The following is an 18,949-nucleotide window of genomic DNA, read 5'->3' as shown; positions in this document are numbered from 1 at the left end:
ACGAAATAATATGGACTCCATTTAGAACGATATACTCAACTGAAATCAAAACGAGTCATAGAAATCCCGTCTTTATATTTTTCAATGAAATGAGGCAGGGGCGTAGGAACCAGGGGGCAATGCCCCTCCCTAGAATTTTGCTGGGAAGGGCAACTAATGTTATTGCCCCTTCAATTTTTTGGTCAGTTTAAATCTTTAAAAGCCTATAAAGCTTATAGAAGCTCAACTGTGTCTTTTCCCGCCAATTTACATAGTATTCAAACAGTAACACACGCATTCGGTGAAGCTACACTCCTTTAAAAATTCAAAACTATTCTCATTTTATTATTGTGGATTTGTATATCTTAAATTCATAAACGACTCTAAAGACTAAAATACACTTCGTATGATAACTGTTGTTACTGTTAATGCCTTAATGACATTCGCGACCTATTACTCACTTTACATCGGGGGCTAAGCTCCTATAGACCCCGGTTTCATTTCTCTTTGCCCCCTCCAACTTCTAAAACGTTCCTACGCCCCTGAAATGAGGAGCGGAAGGGAAGGCAATGTCTCCCCAAAACTTGAAAGTATATCATCCCCCCCCCCCCTCCATCTTGAAACGATAAAACCGTGAGAATTTTCAAACAAAAGATTTATTGAATAAACAAATAATTAGCTTACGTGAGTTCCCTACGAGAGAATAGAAGCAATAATTTTTTTAATTATTGTACATTAAGTCATCTAGATCGCGATTCTGGTCGGACTTGGGAGTCTGAACTCCAGACCAGAACTTTTGTTTTTAATGCTCCAGACGCTGATTGCCGTGATTTATCTTAATCGTTTCACTTAGGGCTTAAAGCCATTTTTAACCGTTTTATATATTTAACATGTAAGTACGTGTTAAATCTAATTGTAGAAGGCGATACGTTAGCCCTAACTCTAGATGGCGATAATCGCGACTCAGCCTTAATGATTATAAGGGACCCCAAAAACAGTTTCGCGGGAGGACCCCGAACCCATCACTACGTCACTGAGAAAGCTACTATTTTTAAAATATAATTTATCAAAAACAATTTTTATATTCTAAATAAATAAATGTGGTGGATTTTATTTATCTTTAACTTCATTAGAATTGCTTGTGTATTTAACATTAATTAATACTTAACACACTGGAACCGTATAGGAACCGTTTAGGAACCGGAACCGATTGGTTCTAAATTTTGAGAACCGGAACCGATAAATTAAAATTTTAAGAACCGGAACCGGAACCGGAACCGATAACGCAAAAATTTAAGAACCGGAACCGGATCCGGAACCAAGATAGTCCAAAAAGGTGGAACCGTTGCATCCCTAGTGTGCAGTGTGCCACCAGAGGGCGGTAAACCATACCAATGAGTAATAAACACAGTACAAAACGTGTAAAGTTTAATAACAATCTTACAAGCCTATTTATTAACATTAAAAAATGAATTAAAGAGCATAATGACGTCACGTTTTGAAGAAATTAAAGTAAACAATATCTAAACGTACACAATGTTGGCGAAAGAGCTAGGCAGTTCTCAATATTCCAAATAGGTAAAAGTTCACTTTCCAATTTTGTTTATAAACATTATTTCCGCTTTGTTACGATTAAAGGTATTATAATAACTTCACTTCTATTGTTATAAACAAAAAGGCGTAAAATCCACCCAAAAACCATTCGGTTAAAAATTGCAAGGTCCTTTAAACAAAAACGTCACGTCCTATATTACTCTAGGCCATAAAAGTAATGAAATCAAATAACGGGCAAGATCTGTAATTATATTCCCATAAACGTCATAAACTGGACTTATATATCGACAAGTGATGTGCTCTGAAGTAATATGCTAGACCTTGCGCGTCTTAAGTGTTTTACTGAGTTAAAATCCTTTGTACAACCATAAAACATTTCAAAGTGAATGGCTAATATTAGAATCACAGTGTATCAAATATATTGTTTAGATCGAAATATATTATCTTCTTTGTTTAAATTTACTCTTTTACCTTAAAACCATAATTAAATAAAGCAGACAAGTTGTTGACTGCAGTAATTTCGTCACTGCAGTCAACAACTTGTCTGCTTTCAGTAATTTGCCAGTTTCAAAAGAGTAAATCTAAACAGAGTAGATAATATATTTCGATCTAAACAATATATGCACCTATAAATAAAATAAACAAGCCGGGCCACGTTTTGCGAGAACGAAAGAAAACTTTAAAGTCTGGAGGTTGAAATGGTCCCGTGATTAGGTAATGCTGCCATCTACATCGTTTTTAGGAACTAATTCTTGATATTTATGCTTGTCTTACGTAAATTTTATGATTTGTTCACTCTTTATACATTCTTAAGAAAATGTTTTATCTTATATTGACATTTTTCTTTAATTAACTTGGTAAATTATATAACTGATATTGTATCATTAGAATCGTTACAGCTAAGCTAAGAAAACTTGTCTCGGCCATCGAGCCGAAAATACGTTCTAGCGCATGAGCGAGAGATAGCATTTTCAGCCAATAGTGTGTTTCTTTCTTTCCCAGAATGCTTTTCGAACATCCCAAGAACCGTTGAAAATTTTCAAACCAATTTATTTAACGGTGTATTTGATACAACGCGATTCTAATATTAGCCATTCACTTTGAAATGTTTTATGGTTGTACAAAGGATTTGAACGCAGTAAAACACTTAGGACGCGCAAGGTCAAGCATATTACTTCAGAGCACATCACTTGTCGATAAATAAGTCCAGTTTATGACGTTTATGGGAATATAATTACAGATCTTGCCCGTTATTTGATTTCATTACTTTTATGGCCTAGAGTAATATAGGACGGGACGTTTTTGTTTAAAGGACCTTGCAATTTTTAACCGAATGGTTTTTGGGTGGATATATATATATATATATATATATATATATATATATATATATATATATCGAAGTGGGACTATTGCTAACGACGGAATGTCGTTAAGTGTTTGTTTGTATGTTGGTCGTGGAAAGCGACTACATAATTTATAATTTCGACGACACCGGGATTCGAACCCAGATTTCTGGCCGCGTAATCTCCAAAACCGACGCCTTTACCAAGTGAGCCACGCCGTCCCCTTCTTGAACTTTTAGCCTTGAACACTTTTATAGTTTGTATAGTTGGTGGTGAGATTTTCCGCCCCCTCACCCGTGGCGTTAATTTTCGCTCCCTCCGACCAACCCCATTAAAGGGAGAGTGACCGAAAAAAAACAAGTTGGTCTCATTCGATAGAACTCTTTGACGCGCACGCAGTGCCGCTAATTTCCGCCCCCTCCGACCAACCCCCTTAAAGGGAGTGTGATCGAAAAAAAAAACAGTTGGTCTCATTCGATAGAACTCTTTGACGCGCACGCAGTGCCATTACTTTCCGCCCCCTCCGACCAACCCCCTTAAAGGGAGAGTCACCGAATGGTACGATATATCGTACGCCACGAAAATTGTAATTCGCACTGACGCGTCTTCAACTGATTTCCAATTTTCCTCAAAATTACATTAATGGGTATTTTTTTGATGAATTTGCGAATTTACATGAATTTTGGTGCCTAAACTACCCAACTACAGGAGACACAGGGGGCATATGCCCCCCCCCCTAAACGTATGGTCGTACGTACAAATATTTTTAATTTTTTACTTTTTTTTCAATGGTGTCCCCCCCCCCCCGAAACAAAATCCTGGCTACGCCACTGCAACTTAGGATGGTATTTTATATATCTAACGATAGGAAATCACATGGCCTCAACAGCTTTTATATTGGTTTGCCCACCCGCGTATCCTGAGGGTGGGCGGCATCCACTCTTTAACTTAGGATGACAATTTATATATCAAACGATAGGAAATCACATGGCCTCAACAGCTTTTGTATTATTTTGACTACCTGTGTCTACTAACGTCGTAAGGGTGTATGGGTTTGCCCACCCGAATACGCCGATGTGGAATTAATATTACGGCTTGGGCCGACTTGTTTATTTTTTCTACCATCGGGTGTCAACCCCAAATCACGCCCAAACGGGTGGCTAATTTCCTGACTGAACCTTTTTTCGCCCTGTAGTGTATTAACGTCCTAGGTAGTAGCAAATTTGGCATATTTACTTATTTAGATACTGATATCTAACCTTGATTGTGCAATAACCCTGTAATGTTTGGTTATGGACATACTTATTTCTATTATATATTTATACCAATAGTAAGTAGAGTAAAACTGGCTTTCTGAATTGTTAGAAGTAATGGGTAAAAAATACATAGCAAAAATTAATAGATATTCCAAATGTTAACAACACAAATTTTTTATTACTAAAAGTTGTTCATCATAAAACGCATATTTACAAAATTGGAAGCTATAATAAAGTCGGTCACCAGACCATTTTATCCTCTGGACTATCATCTGTAGACCAAAAAATGCATAATTTCACATAAATACATCCCTTACTTAAATATTAAACATTTAGCGACACCAAATAAACATGAAAGACAAGTTTTCTTAACATACACTAGCCTTAATAAATAATATTTATTGTTTTAATCATAACTGCGCCTCACCAGTAAATATTCTTCTAACTGCGACATGCTGAGAGTCCTCTCTATCACTGTTGTTTAAATTTTGAATGGAATAAGGTTCCTCAAACATTCTTCCAACAAACTAGTGCCACAAATCAAAAGTTAATGTACGAATATTACACCCAAAAAATATTTAAAATACTTACCCTTAAATTTAACAAACGAGTGAAACCCATAGAGACTAAAAGAAATCCAATCTAAAGAAAATTATATTATTTACAAAATGTGCATATTTTAAAACAAAATATACAAAACTATATTTACCAAAAATAATAAAAATAAGACATAAAAGCATATAAAGATAGCCAAAGCCAAATAGACAGCCCAATGGTCTGGCAAATTATTTCTGACAAAATCATCAACGAAATAAAAATTAATCCCTATCAATCCGACTCCAAAAACTGCGGTGACAACTTGCATAACTCTACAAAATAACCATAAAAAAATTTAGTTAAATAAACCTCAAATCATCAAAATAGAAGATAAATTAAACTTACGGCCCATTTTTGAAATCACCCATAACTGAAGTTGAGGAAGTGAAAGTGAGTGTTGGAATTAGAGCGAATGGTAATTGAAGACTCATAAGAGCATTTAGCAGATCATTCATTCCGGAAAGATCAGTTATATCCCGAAAAATAGCCACCAACAAAGTTGGACAAATGGCTATGGTACGTGTGAGCAAAACTCTCTTCCAACGAGACCAGTGAAGATTCAAAAACCCCTAAATAGACAATATTTCGCTTGAAATAGATTTAAAAAAAAACTAATATATATTTTATTTAAGACCTCCATGGCAAATTGACCAGCGTAGGTTCCAGTCATCGTAGAACTTTGACCAGCTGCCAAAATCCCAATAGCCCAGATATACATAGCTGCCAAACCAAATTGACATCCCAAAAAGATCCCCTACGCAAGTAAAATCAAAACTTCAAAAGTCTTAAAAAATTAGAGTTTGAAATTTTACTTTATTTTAATACTTACCGCTTTATAAATATCAGCGTCAAAAAGCTGAGTGTCATTCTGTAATCATTTAAAAAAATTAAATTTAAGCTATTAATTTAAAAAGCTATTTTAAATAATCAATGTACCGTTAAAACTTCCATGTGACTATTTCCAGTCGCATTACAAAGATCAAACTAAAAGAAAAATAAATTTTTTTATTCAAATTATTTAAAATAAATTGCTAAAATTTCTTACCACATCGTTGTTAGTTTTTCCATATAATCCTTGGGCGAAAACCGAGACAACGAATATGTTTATAATCAAAGAAATAAAAAGAGCTACAGAAGATTCGATGAAAAAATATTTATTGGCTTCTTTGACTTCCTCCTTTTTGGTTCTGTCAACTTCCCTCGATTTAACCAGAGCAGAGTGTAAGTAAAGATTGTGAGGCATGATGACAGCTCCAACGATACCAACCGCTTGAAGTATGGCATTATTATCACAGTCAACGCAGGCTGGGTAAAATAAACCCTTAACAACGCCAGCCTGATCCGGAGCCACTGTTATATACTACGGTAAAGTAATGGCGTAAAGTTGATGGGATAAATAAACCTAAATTTATTTATAAACACAAAACTCACTTCGTAGCCAAAAGTAAAAGCCATAATTGCAATAAGGAAGGTAAAAAAAGCTTCTAATTTCCGAAGTCCATATTTGTCCAAGAATAAAAAGGTAAACGTATCAGCTATTGTAATCAAAACACCAGCGTACAATGGAATCCTAAAAAGAAAAAAAATTACATTTACTAAAAATAAATTATTTTATAATTTTACGCAAACAAGCACTCACGCTCGATTGGAAAGTAAATAAAAGGCAACAGCTGTTCCAATAACCTCCTGCATGTCAGACCCAATAATAGCAATTTCCACCATTATCCACAGTAAAATTCTGGGAATTCTTGGGTATCGCCTATAGCAAACCTCCGCTAAATGAAGGCCCGAAACCACTCCTAGTCGAGCTGCCAAACGCTGCATCATTAAACCCAAAACTGTTGCGCTTAAAAGCACCCATAGTAATTTGAACTGAGCGACAGTTCCAGATTGTAAATCAGATTCGATGTTTCCTGGGTCTAAATAAGCGATGCTCCTACAATTAGAAACTGAAATTCACAAAAAGCGCTATAGGCAAATTATTTTTATTTTACATCAAAAAACCTGGTCCACTGAAAGCCCATAGCTTCCTCCAACTGAATATTGAACTCCCAGTCGAAGGAATTGGAATCCTTTCAACAAAATAAGTTTGACTATCATCACTAGGTGATTTCCTTAATCTGTCTGTTTCTTTGCCTTGTGAAGATGACGACGGTGACTCTTTAAAATATATGGAAATTTAAGTACAATCATTAATCTATAAACTTTTGTAAAAAATATAATACCTGGAGTTTCAGCGTTGGCTGGATTATTTTGATCATCCAGTTTTACATTCATTTTTAATTTATAACCTAACGAAAAATAAAAAAATATGGACTACAGCAACAGAAATTTTTGTCAAGAGTGCAGATTCAATATTTCAAACCCCTTTATATATTAAAATATTTTTCTAAAATATGAATTACAGGAAATGCATTATGTAAGATAACAATCGCAATATCTTTTAATCTTTAGATATAATTTTTAAATGTATCATGGTTATAATCTTGGGTTTTCAAAACTCAGGCGTTTTTACAGATAAAAATTGGGGTATACGTGACATATTGAACGAATTGAAACAATTTTATTGTTCGATTTCTTGATTACCAAACTAACAGGAATTTAACCTTAGGTGTGAACGTGCTGAAAAGTTATCGGTTTTTATTTAGAGGAGAAAGTTATCAAACAAAATAACGCTGCCCTCAAAATTTCCTTCACTGCTATTTCAAAATTACTCACTTTTCTCACAGCTGGAAAGTTACTAAAGTCATTTCTTTTGGAGTCTCTATTGTTACTTCAAAACCATTTATTTAAATATACAAATTTATGGGAGCTTACAATTACAGTTACATACTCCAGAAGAGAACAAATGAACGTATACGAATTACGAAATAAAAATTCGGAACATCACAAGATGTTTACGTGTACCCACTACGGGGAATCCAGACAGTGAATCAGTGATAACGCGTACTTGTGTTGCCGGAACAACACTCGGAAAAAAGACTACGTCGACCTTGAACTCGGTTGTCAACGTCTTTTGGAAAAAGGCCCAAGAAAAAAGGCTCAAAAAGCCCGTAACGACTGAGACCAATACAACCACCGCCATGTGGCATCGCATGATCGCTGTTCATTTCAAAAAAAGTCTGTATGACTCGGTCTAAGGCGTTAGCTAGTCCCAGGCGCGTAGGAACGTTTTGGATTAAGGGGGGTACAGCTTGGATGCTAAATTTGGCGCCCCCTCATCAGCATCCTTTTTGCGCCCCTTCTAAAACAATTTGGCGCCCTCTTCATACCACTTTGGCGCCTCATTCCAATTTCAAGGGGGGTACATTGCACCCCTGTACCCCCGTTCCTACGCCACTGGCTAGTCCTAGGAGAGCTAAACTCTTATAATAATTAATTTGAATTTAATTATTTCGAATTAAGTAATTAATTCGAATTAATTAATTCAAATTAATTAATTGTGCTCCATATTTCAACTTTCATTCAACATTTTTATCCTCTTTTTAATATAGGAGTATTCTGTAAACAATCGACACAGTTTTAGTCTTTTAGAAAGAAATTCGAGTGAGCATAAATATTGAAGTCGAACTCGACATGGTAAGGACCGGGTCCGGGTATCAACTTGGATTATACAGGAGTAAAAACGCGAACAAGTAAAGAGACCAAGAAGTGGAGGAGAAAACTAAGCTTTATTGGGAAAAAATATGCGGTACTTCAGCGATAAGCCTTCAAGGCGAAAAATTTAATTAAGACTAACCGACAATAGTTCTTTTTATAAAGTAACGTGGCCTTCTTGTTGAAATGTTGCTCTTTCTGATCACAGTCTCTTACTTTTACAAGCCTACTACAGTCGCGAGGAATATAGCTTTTTCTAGAGCGCGTGCAAATCGCTCGTGCGAAGAATACACTAATAAAGCTGGGTCTTGTGACGTAAGAGCAACATTTTAACAAATTGGGTGAGACCATTGAGTTGGGAATAAATAGAGGTACAACTAAATCTGGCTGGCGCGGGACCAATTTCGTTCCATAAGGAGACTTTATCAACTTTATCGTTCTACCGTGAAGGCATCTGTCTCTAGTGGTGGCAACTATATTGCAATTGAATTTTTTCGCGAATCTGATGCGAAATTGAAATGTGTGATTACTCGTAACAAACAAACCTTTGAAGTTGTTTACAAATAATTTTATTCTGTCAACACGATCCTTTTTAACTCAAGTTACGGTGAGTTAGCTAATAATTATTTATTTTTAGCCATATAACTTTACAAAATATAGATGGCGCTACCGCCTAATTATAAAGGTGAATTTCGTACAAGCTTATCAGAACAGGTCCCGCGTAACCATGGCAACCGAAATCGTAATTGTAATTCTAGCAGTATTATTCCCAATTCAATGAGTGAGACCACTTTTTATTTTATAAAATCAACTATTTGAAAATGTTTAAAAAATATTAAAGGCGCGAGACGTTAACACGCGACAACAAAAAGAGAAAACAAACACGCGACAAAAAAAAGGGGGGGGGGAGACTACAAAAGCTAAAAAGGACTGTCATAAAAGGGGAATGTTCGCAATAAGTTTGATGAACCATTAAAGGGGGGAAAACGACGATAGAAAATCGAGAGGCGAGGGAACCAAATATCAAATACTTGCGAACATATAGTCTTTGGAACCAACCCTACCCGACAACCAAAAAACAGTCCTCGTTCGAAAAAGACGACAACCGAGCAATGTCGAACGCGGGCGGGAAAACACGAAGTCGGGATGACCGCAAAAACACAACAACACCCCCTAAATTTTGGATTATACAGGGACGTTTTGGTTTCCTCGAAAAGTAAAACACACTTCGGTCGACCGTCGATCCCTCTCTAGACTAAAACAATATTGCACAGGTCATATTAGCAGCCTCACCCCTACCCATTTGCTGAAAAATCAAGGGCCCAAACGGGTATCGCGCCTAAGAGAGTTTTTCATCCCTAATTTATGGACTTATCGTTCACATTTGTCCCCTTAGTGGTCGCTGAGAAATCAATGGCACAAAGTTACGGGCCTCCGAAGGCCCAAACGGGTATCCCACTTTTGAGTTTTTCATGCCCCGTTCATGGACGTATCTTTCATATTTGTCACCCCCGTGGTCGCTGATAAATCAAGAACCCACCATACGGGCCCCAAAAGGCCCAAACGGGTATCGCCCCTGAGTGTTTTTCCACAGACTAAGGACGGTGTTCCACAAGTATATTTCGCGTGTGAATTTAAAGCCGTGTAAAGTCTAGCGCGAGATGGCGCCACGTATATCAAAATATTGTGCCGAACCAAAGACTAGTGAGAGTTTACCAAAGACGTGACAGTCTCGAGTTACCTAAATATTAGTCTTAGCACTTGTTTTAGAAATCAGAAAAGATACACGACAAAACGTAAGGAAAAGAACTAGAAAGAAAATGGGTCTTACAACCAAATTCAAAATTTGAGATAATTTTTTTTTACCTTTTCAGTTTATTATTCAGGAATAAATTACTTAAAATTAATAAATAATTCTAGAAAATATAACCATTTTAAAAATGAAACTCTATGAAGAAAAGATAGATCCTTAGGCCTTGTTCGTGCGGACGAAATTCTTTTAAAATTTTAATGAAAATAATTGCACGTGATTATCACTTTCTTAAAAATTCGCTAGGCGCACCACGGCCAACTCTGATTTCTCGCGCATCTCTCGCGCTACAGCGGTCATCTCAATCTCATTCGTTGACGTTTCTGTGTTAACCTATGAGCAAAAGATGTGTATGACGTTAGCGCCCCTAGCGGATTATTATTTTTAGTATAGTTTTTACCATAGAAATCTCATAGGTAACTAGAATGCTGCCGCCTACGGCCGAGCTTGTCGCCAGTTCGTTTTGAACCTTCAGCCAATGAGAGGCCGTAGAGTGGTTCCGCCAAGGAATGAAGGAGGATAATAATCCTCCTTGGTTCCGCTACTATAGCGGGAGATAGGTGACGTCATTCTCTCCGGTGAAATTAAATTCTTGGCAGAACCGCTCTTTGAGCTCTGATTGGCTGAGATCTGGCTTCGTCTGCCACGGCGTTTGGGCCATTTGCCAGTTACACGGCAGCATTCTAGTTACCTATGAGATTTCTATGGTTTTTACATTGAAGACAATATAACCACCGAGCGTGGCGCTGAACTCCTACACATTATAGTACAGTTTATATTGGGAAAATCCTTGCTCGCGGAATTTCGACGAATGTGTTGGCCGTAGTAGCGTGAACAGCGCGTGATTAAAGTTGGCCGTGGGCGCACGGACGTTCACTTCATTAACGACACCACACTCCCCCCTTTTCGGCTTTCCGTTGCTATACGCAACGCGTTTTGAAATTTTTAATGTTTAGGCTTAGTTTCTCTTTTCGATTTGATAGTCGCCAGCCAGATTTCCCGCACGGTACTGATGAGTTCCAAATAGAACGAAACCGGTCTACCGTTGGAATTTCTGGCTATTTTATTTATTTTTAATTTAGTTTATTACTCGAAGATCTATTTGATCCGAGTTTCGCGTTGCTCAAAGACCTATCGGTACGAGTTATTAGTAAGTTTTTAATTTTCTTCAAATTTGTTTAGGATTTAGCTATATTATCCCTTTTAATTATGGACTTTTCTACTTTTTCGCGTATTTTATCATCCTTCTCATAGTCCATAGGTGGTTTCTTCTAACTTTTGGAATTAGCGGGAGTCTTGGGGCCAATGGCTCTTAATAACTAGGACGTCACAAAACCCCAAAGGGTATTTTTGACACAGACTTGAGCGGAGCGAGCGAGACGTGAAATAAGAGCATACAAGAAATAGTTATTAAATTGAGCAAACATATTTTATACATCGCCAAATAATAATCATAATTCATTATTTCCAAAGGAGAAACCTTTTGGAGGACCCAGCGTTCGACAGCGACGATGAATTCAACGAAATGGCCAATTTCATTCCAGTTACTTTAATGTCTGGGGAAATAGTTGTAAAATTAGGCAGTAGAGTCATTGAAATTGAAGTTGTGGAAACCGTGAATTTCATTTTGGACAGAATTAAATAAAAAAATGCATAAAAAACCGCCTTTCATTCTTCTCAACTCCCTCCCTCCCGCAATGCATAAAAAAGCCTTTCAATCCCCTTCCCTCTTACACACTTTACGTGCACTGCCAGGTTCTCTATCGAAAGTCGCCTTACACACATGCTACTCTCTCGCCTTTTACGCGCGCTGCGCTGCCAGGTTCCCTCTATACGCGCGCTATCTGGCTTCTCTCTCTCCCTACTCTCTCCCTTTATACACGCGGTCCCCTTTTGCGCGCGCTTCCAGGTTCACCGGGTGTTCACCGGGCGCCAGGCTTCGGGCGGTTTATACTCTCTCGCCTATTACGCGCGCTTCGCATAGGTTATTTTGACGGCTTCGGACAATCACAGGACCAGCATTTTTCCCCATAGCAGTCGTTGCTAAGGGAGCTACGCTTGCTTCGCTCAAAAATCAGTAGGCTCTTAATAAAAACCAGTAGGCTCTTAAAATAAATCATTCGAACGGGGGTTGCGGGCCACCGGGGCTCTCAATTTAATTAAAAAATATTTATTAAACATTTTACGGAAATTTCTGGAACATATTGATTTGTACGCCGTTTTTGAAACTCTGTTTTCCTACCCTATACGAGAGCGGGATCTAGCGTTACAAATGATTATGTGTGATATTATAATATACTTGCTTGTTTTAAAGTTAATAAATGTTATGTGAGTAACGTAACCAATTTTTATTTTCCTATTTTCCCTACCTAATTTTAAATTTTGTCCCCTAACCCCCCCCCCCCCCCCCGCTTGGGCCAGTGGCTCTCAATAAAAATAAACTTAAGGGGGGTAAAAAAATATCACTATTTCCAAGTCCCGACTCCCGAGTCGCCGATTATACAGGCAGAAGCGGAGGGGGTTCTCAAGCGAAATGTCCTTGTGAAACACCTTTCTTGGTCTATGGTTTTTTCATACCACATTCTAGGACGTATCATACATTATAAAATAATAAAAATGCGCGAGCCTTTTACGCTAAAATATTAAAGAGCGCGTGGAACATTTTAAGAAGTTGAATAAGACATAAGCAATTTATGCTAGCACCTATTCGCATAAATTAAATCGTTACCACACCATGTTGAGCTAGCACCGCGGAGTATTCTTCACCACCGCCAACATCACCATTGAAAATAACAGCCTCTCTTCCCTCCGGGGTGAGACAAAAATGATTAACTCACACTTCGCTAAATAGACTGGCGTGTTCAATGGCTCAATTTGCGTACGATAGCAGACGTTGGTCAAAATTTCCCCCGCTTCAGGAGTGCTACTAGTGGCGCCTCTAACGGCTGGTCAAAAGCCTTCTCCCGTGTTTCGAAAGAGTTGACAGGTTTTTTCTATGGAGACGCCTGTCTAGTAAGCGAAGCGTATATATAGTCTTTGGTAGACCCCACGCCGCCGATGCCCAATGGCCGATGCCGATCGTTTTTTTTGAGCATCCGCTGCATAAAGATTTTGAACGGCACGCCGCCGCCGCCACCGCCTATGTTTTTAACGGCGCGCCGCCAGGGGTTTATAATATTTTTTAACAGGGGTACCAGATTTTCCGTTGATATCATTCTCTTTGCAGCTTTAACAAAAATGTAGTTCTTTCTTTATCAAATTTCAATTATTACTTTGGTAATGCGAAAATCTTAAACTCCTAGAAAAGGTATTGCTAAAACGTCCTACAATGAAAAAGAAATTTCGGAAAAATTGAACTAGAGTGGCCTCATATATTTTTTGTTCTTTTTTGGGCGGAGAATGTAGCACTTGGCGCGTAGATTACGAAGTGATTTTTTTTAACCAAATGGGTGAAAATGAACCGATATGGCTTAAATAGGAAAAATTTCCATTTAATGTTGTCAAAAACATTTTTCGTTGCCATGGCAAAACCGTTGCCTATTGAATAAATTCCCTTTAGGATTTTTCAAGTTCCATGCAGGTCTACCAATCCCCCGAGTTTGAACAAAATCGGTGTGTAACACCTTGGGTCGTCTCCTTGTAAGTGACTGGTCTTCAATTGTAGACATGCTAATTTAAATTTTATTTAGCTGGAAAGTAACACGGCCTCAAAACTAAGTCGACTAACACTAACACGTACGATAACTGAAACAAAGAGTGAAAACCGAAACAAACGGTTAGTAACGAAGATAATTACATCCAAAACACGTAAAAGACGTTACTAAATTCCCCGTATTGGTGCCTGACGCACTTTAAAATTCCCCGTATTGGCACCTGACGGCGCCGCGCACTCACTTCGCTCAAGTGCTGGGGGCGCGCGGCGCCTCCCCAACCCCATACTAAAAAAAAGCGATGGGCCATCTATAACGCGACTTGGAGGACAGTACCAATCCTTACGCATCAAGTATATAATTATTAAATTATCAACAACAACCAAAAACGCGAAAAGGCCCAAAAAAGTGCAAGCTTTTAAATTAAATTAAAACCTGAAATAAGCGTTTGTGGCCCAAAAATATAAAACACCTAGAAAATGAACAAAAACTTTAATTGATTTTATAAACTACCGGAATATCACGTGGAAATTATTAGGACACCGAAACTGTGGTGTCGGCGAACACACGACGGAAATAAGTACAACGAAACACGTGAAAATGCCCAAAAATGTGAAATGTTTAAAATTAAATTAAAAAAAAATAATCATTTGCGGCCAAAATAAAAAATACCCTCGGCATTTACGTGACAAGGTCTATCAGGCGCAACCAAAATGAATATAAAATTCAATGAGGCCGCTGTAGTTCACTTCAGGCCCTAAATGGGTCGGAGTGTGCAATAACTGGTGGCTTTACCGGGGAGTCGGGGTCCGGCTCTTGTAACCCATAAGGGCGGTGGCACACTGGGAGATGTTAGCTCCGATCAAATGGTCCTATCTCCACCTCCGACTTCGGTCAGGTTTGGGCTGGATACTGAGCTTCGGCTCAGGCTAACGGAGAGGGTCCGTGCAAACTGGCCGCCTCGGCGGATTGGGTAGCCAGCTGTGGGGCGGCGGCCCTCCGTATGAGGGCACGGTGGTCCTGTTTCCTGGCCTATTGGGGTCACACCGGGATCTCCGGTGCCAGCTGTGCCGGGTTACTTGGGCTGCTGTGTGCCCGTCGTTCCCCTTTAGGAGCTCTCTCCAAAGGGTTTTGACTCTTTACCTACGTAGGTAGGATGTCGGCTGGCGTTGCTACAGCATCCACTCTTCATCCCACTGCTGTGCGCGAAGTGGGGATTGGTCCACCCATTGGGTTGAGTGGCTTGCGTCAAAGGTGTGACCATCAGTAGTAGGGTTCTGCTACCCATGCTGGATTTGTCACCTGTCCGGGCTAGGTGGACGCTGGCGTAGGGCACTATGATGATAGGCCTCCGGTGGCATGGTCTTTGTTACTAGGTACACCGCGCTATAAATTCTAACACACTGTAGTTCACTTCACCCGAAATGTCATATAAACGCCGTGCCACGCCACCGCCGACCTAAAAGTCGGCGCACGCCGATCGCGCCGCCGATGTAAAATCACCGGATCGCCACCGCTGGTCGAAATTTCGCGGTGTTGGGGTCTATCACAAGGATAGGTTAAGAAGAAGTTCACTTGGCAGTCCGTAGCTTTGACCATGGCCGCCATTGTGGTTATATTTTTCTCCCCACGATAAAAACTATTGGAAAAAAAAACTGTGACGTAGCACTGCCAAGTCCCTATAGAAGGCGAAAATATTATTTCATTGCCCAATTTAAAGTGTTCTTTCACAATGAGTTTTTTGCATAATAGAATACCAAAAAAGTGGCAAGGACGCAACCATATAGAGTAATGTCAGTGTGACGTCACGGCACGTCACCCATGCTTTCTCCTATAGATAAAAAATCGCGACTAAAATGGCGACCATGGACAAAGCTACGGAGTGCCATTACTCTATTGGTACAAGCGTAACAATTCAATGTAATCAAAAGGATAAAGCTGAACTACCTGAAGCACCAATATGGCACTGATAGCAAAATGGTTTTATATCAATTAATCCTTACAGGGTAACACTTAAATAACGTACGTAATCCTTATAGTTAACACTTTAAGCACACAGTCCTTATAGACGAAGCAATACGATTTGAAATAGTAACAAACAGGGGCGGCTCCAGACAAATATTTGGGGGGGGGGGGGCACCGTCGTAGATTTTTTCAAGACATAAAAAACAGACACTTGTGGATTTGTATACCCATGCATCGTAATACTACTTACAGTACTAGAAAAGTGGTGTAGGGGAAAGAGGAATACTGGGCCTTGAGAGAGTCCACCCATGGCACTGTAGGTATTAGTGCGCCATAGGCATTCTATAAAACCATAAAACTCTATAAAGCTTTTTAGACATTTTTATAAGAAAGCACTTGCATTTGATATTCTAAAGTTCCCATAAAACTTATCGTTTGTCCCTTCTAGGTTTAGTTTCGACGAAAATTACGACGCCATCGTTGAATGGTTGCACTACAACCGTAATTTCATAAATAGGTAATTTTATCACTAAGATACTTGTGACTTACCATAATCGCATACGTGCACCTAAACAAGTTGAAGAAGTGACAAAAACGAGGTTTTTGTCTAGTTATAAATTGTAATTATAAAGTAACAATAATATTTCCTGAAGTTTAATTAAAAAAAACACAATGTATCGTACATTTTCCATTGGCAATAAATGAGAAAGAAAGAGGGTTGGTTGACAATGAATACGATTCTCAATGGAAATTTGATATACAACCATTCTTTATTGACATACACAAACATAAAATATAAAACATTAGCATATATATTAAAGCAAGTGGCGGCTCCTGTCTAGTTGCATTCGCTCGCACTAGATGTCGTTAGCGTAATAATCAAAACAATTTAAATAACCATCCGAATCTAGCCTAAAAGGTGTGGAAAATTGGGCGCTTCTTGCGTTGATTGGCTTTTCGGAATCACGTGACTATTAACTTATTAAACACGTGTTTTCGGGAAGCCAATAGACGGCAGACAACTCGCCTTTCGCTTTAAGTCCCGGAAGGTGCAGCCACCTAGGAGCAACAAGCACGAGGAGAACGCAGCTAGCCTTTAAACACGTTAACGTAGGGTTACTGTTGTGTACAAATTCATTTGACGAGCTTTTTCGCTGAACTTTTGACGGGCGGGGGGAAGTCAATTTCAGTATTTTCCCCTTCCGACGGCAGCAGGCGTTAAAGCGTCTAACCAATGAAAACTGTACACAAGAAATGTGATGGTTTATCTTATTTTTGGGGCTCCTAACGTAAGGGCGACATTTAAACATCCAAGAGGTGGGGGGCATTCTTTTAACTATGTCACTAGGGCTCAGGGGAGCGGGCTTATTTTAGTTTACGGCTGTCCGCTAGTTTTGATCCAGGTGAGGGAGGGTTTTAGGAATGGTTTCTACGTTACTTGGGATTCTTTCTAGATACTGTGATTCTAAAAGCGGCCTTAGTGATGAAACCAGGATTAATCGTTCCTTTATTGTTGTTACTGTCCCAGCTTAATATCAAGGTGACCGCCCGAGGTCGAATTATCCACCCCTCAGGGATGGAAAGGGGAAGTTATATGTCCACAAGTACACATCGTTCCTTCATTGCCACCCCCCCCCCTCCAGGCCAGGCCAGTCCAGACACCGTTACGGTTTTCGTTCCGACACTGCGGTGGCGGCGGCGGTGGCGGCGGTGGCGGTGGCGGCGGCGGCGGCGGCGGCGGCGGCGTTGTCACCGGTGGCGTCCGGTAAGTCAGTCCTTTAAAATTTCATTGCCCTCCCCGCAATGAACTAAAAAGGTCTACTGATTTTGAAATATATCCGCTCCTTTCGCAATTGTGCAGTCCGTGTTACGCCTATTTTTCCCGACAGAGGATAGCTCTTCTCAAAACCAGCGGGAGAAAGTTGGGTTTTCATATTTGGAGAACATTATCGAAAAGCTAGGCTGAAACCGCCATATTTGGCGAGAAATATAGATTTTTTTTCAAAAGGTTGTAAGCTTTTATACACGTGAGCGATATTAATTAAATTATTTAGTTTTGTTACTATTTGAGCTTAAGCAAGCTGGTTTTAAACTAGTAAAAGTATTTATCTGAGAATTGAAATTAAATTAACTTAATATTGTTTCTAATATAATTATTTTGATACAATTATTTCTAGCCAAATTTTCGCTAGGAATGTAATTATTAATTTCCAAATTTTAAATCAAACTTTCACTTAAGGTAGCGAAGTGAAACTTAAAAGAAAAGGAAATGGACTAATTGTAACGTTTATTAATAAACGAATAAAAATTATGGTTATCCACATATGCCTCTTTCGGGGGGGGGGGGGAGTTGGCTATTGAACCATTATTCTGACCGATTTTCACGTTGAGGGAAACGTTTACAGGTCCTAGAATTGTTTGTAAATTCAGCTCGAATTTCAGAAAACTCCTCCCCTTCCGTCACGTGAAACAGACATAACCCCACCCTCGAAATTCAAAGATTCTATGGCCCTTTAAGCGAAACCAATAAGTTAGAACACCATAATTAGAAATTTTCGCACTAACGTATAGGGTCCAAAGCGAAACATAGGGTGACGTCACCAATGTTATTTCGGCTGTACGAGAGCACACCGAACTACCGACCTAGAGCATAGCGCCGATTTGATTTGGGTCGGCGGCGGCCTAATTTTTTGCGGCGGCACGAAGGGATAAAAGTTTATCCCCCTCTTGAAAATTAAAAAAAAAAAAATAGTTACGTAGAAAAAATAAAAAAAAATTCGGCGGCGGTATCAAAATTTATGGGCGGCGCCAGATAAAATATCGGCGATGGCAGTGGCGTAGCTGAGAACTCAGAGGCCCCCCTTTTTAATTTTTTTATGGTTAGCGACCGCCCCCCCCCCCCCCCAAAGCTCGAGGCCCCCCCCCCCGAACGGCGGGCCCTGCGGACCATCAGCTACGCCACTGGGCGACGGTGGTGTTGGATCGGCGGCGCTATGCTCTACACCGACCTATAAACCAAAAAACTAGAAACTGTTTAAAATTAATTGAAAAAATAAGCAGCTTACTTTTCATTAGCGAGTAGCGCTGACGCGGTGTTTTCGTCTAAATTTCCAGGTGTCAGGTGTGGGAATGAAACGCTTTCAACAACTGCGAATTTTCCGAGCCGAGGTACGCGAATGTTACATTTGTTTACAAGTA

At 39.3% G+C, this 18,949-nt stretch overlaps 1 protein-coding gene and 1 long non-coding RNA gene across 5 annotated transcripts; one reads left to right on the top strand and one right to left on the bottom strand.

The window, feature by feature from the left end:
• Window positions 1-4,290: 4,290 nt before the first annotated feature.
• Mvl (solute carrier family member malvolio) lies at window positions 4,291-18,861 on the bottom strand. 3 transcript variants are annotated; one of them, XM_090155503.1, is made up of 14 exons: window positions 18,817-18,861; window positions 6,955-7,020; window positions 6,724-6,889; window positions 6,369-6,665; window positions 6,161-6,299; window positions 5,775-6,089; window positions 5,666-5,713; window positions 5,559-5,597; window positions 5,364-5,483; window positions 5,075-5,298; window positions 4,842-5,001; window positions 4,724-4,774; window positions 4,560-4,659; window positions 4,291-4,404 (listed from the first exon to the last, which is right to left on the bottom strand). In XM_090155503.1, the coding sequence occupies exons 1-14, from the start codon at window positions 18,821-18,823 to the stop codon at window positions 4,373-4,375; spliced, it is 1,764 nt and encodes a 587-aa protein (XP_090011629.1). In that variant the 5' UTR covers window positions 18,824-18,861; the 3' UTR covers window positions 4,291-4,372. The 3 variants fall into 3 exon arrangements, with proteins under 3 accessions (XP_090011629.1, XP_090011628.1, XP_090011630.1); XM_090155502.1 differs by lacking the exon at window positions 18,817-18,861 and adding an exon at window positions 7,680-7,854; XM_090155504.1 differs by lacking the exon at window positions 18,817-18,861 and adding an exon at window positions 7,448-7,618.
• LOC149933081 (uncharacterized) lies at window positions 7,585-11,800 on the top strand. 2 transcript variants are annotated; one of them, XR_016472793.1, is made up of 3 exons: window positions 7,585-7,849; window positions 8,224-8,364; window positions 11,610-11,800. It is a non-coding gene; the product is annotated as an uncharacterized LOC149933081 (long non-coding RNA). The 2 variants fall into 2 exon arrangements; XR_016472794.1 differs by lacking the exon at window positions 8,224-8,364.
• Window positions 18,862-18,949: the final 88 nt, after the last annotated feature.

The sequence above is a fragment of the Leiobunum rupestre genome, chromosome 8, assembly GCF_980474605.1.
Source record: "Leiobunum rupestre chromosome 8, qqLeiRupe1.1.hap1, whole genome shotgun sequence".
Taxonomy (NCBI): domain Eukaryota; kingdom Metazoa; phylum Arthropoda; class Arachnida; order Opiliones; family Sclerosomatidae; genus Leiobunum; species Leiobunum rupestre.
This window is presented reverse-complemented; position numbering and strand designations above follow the sequence as displayed.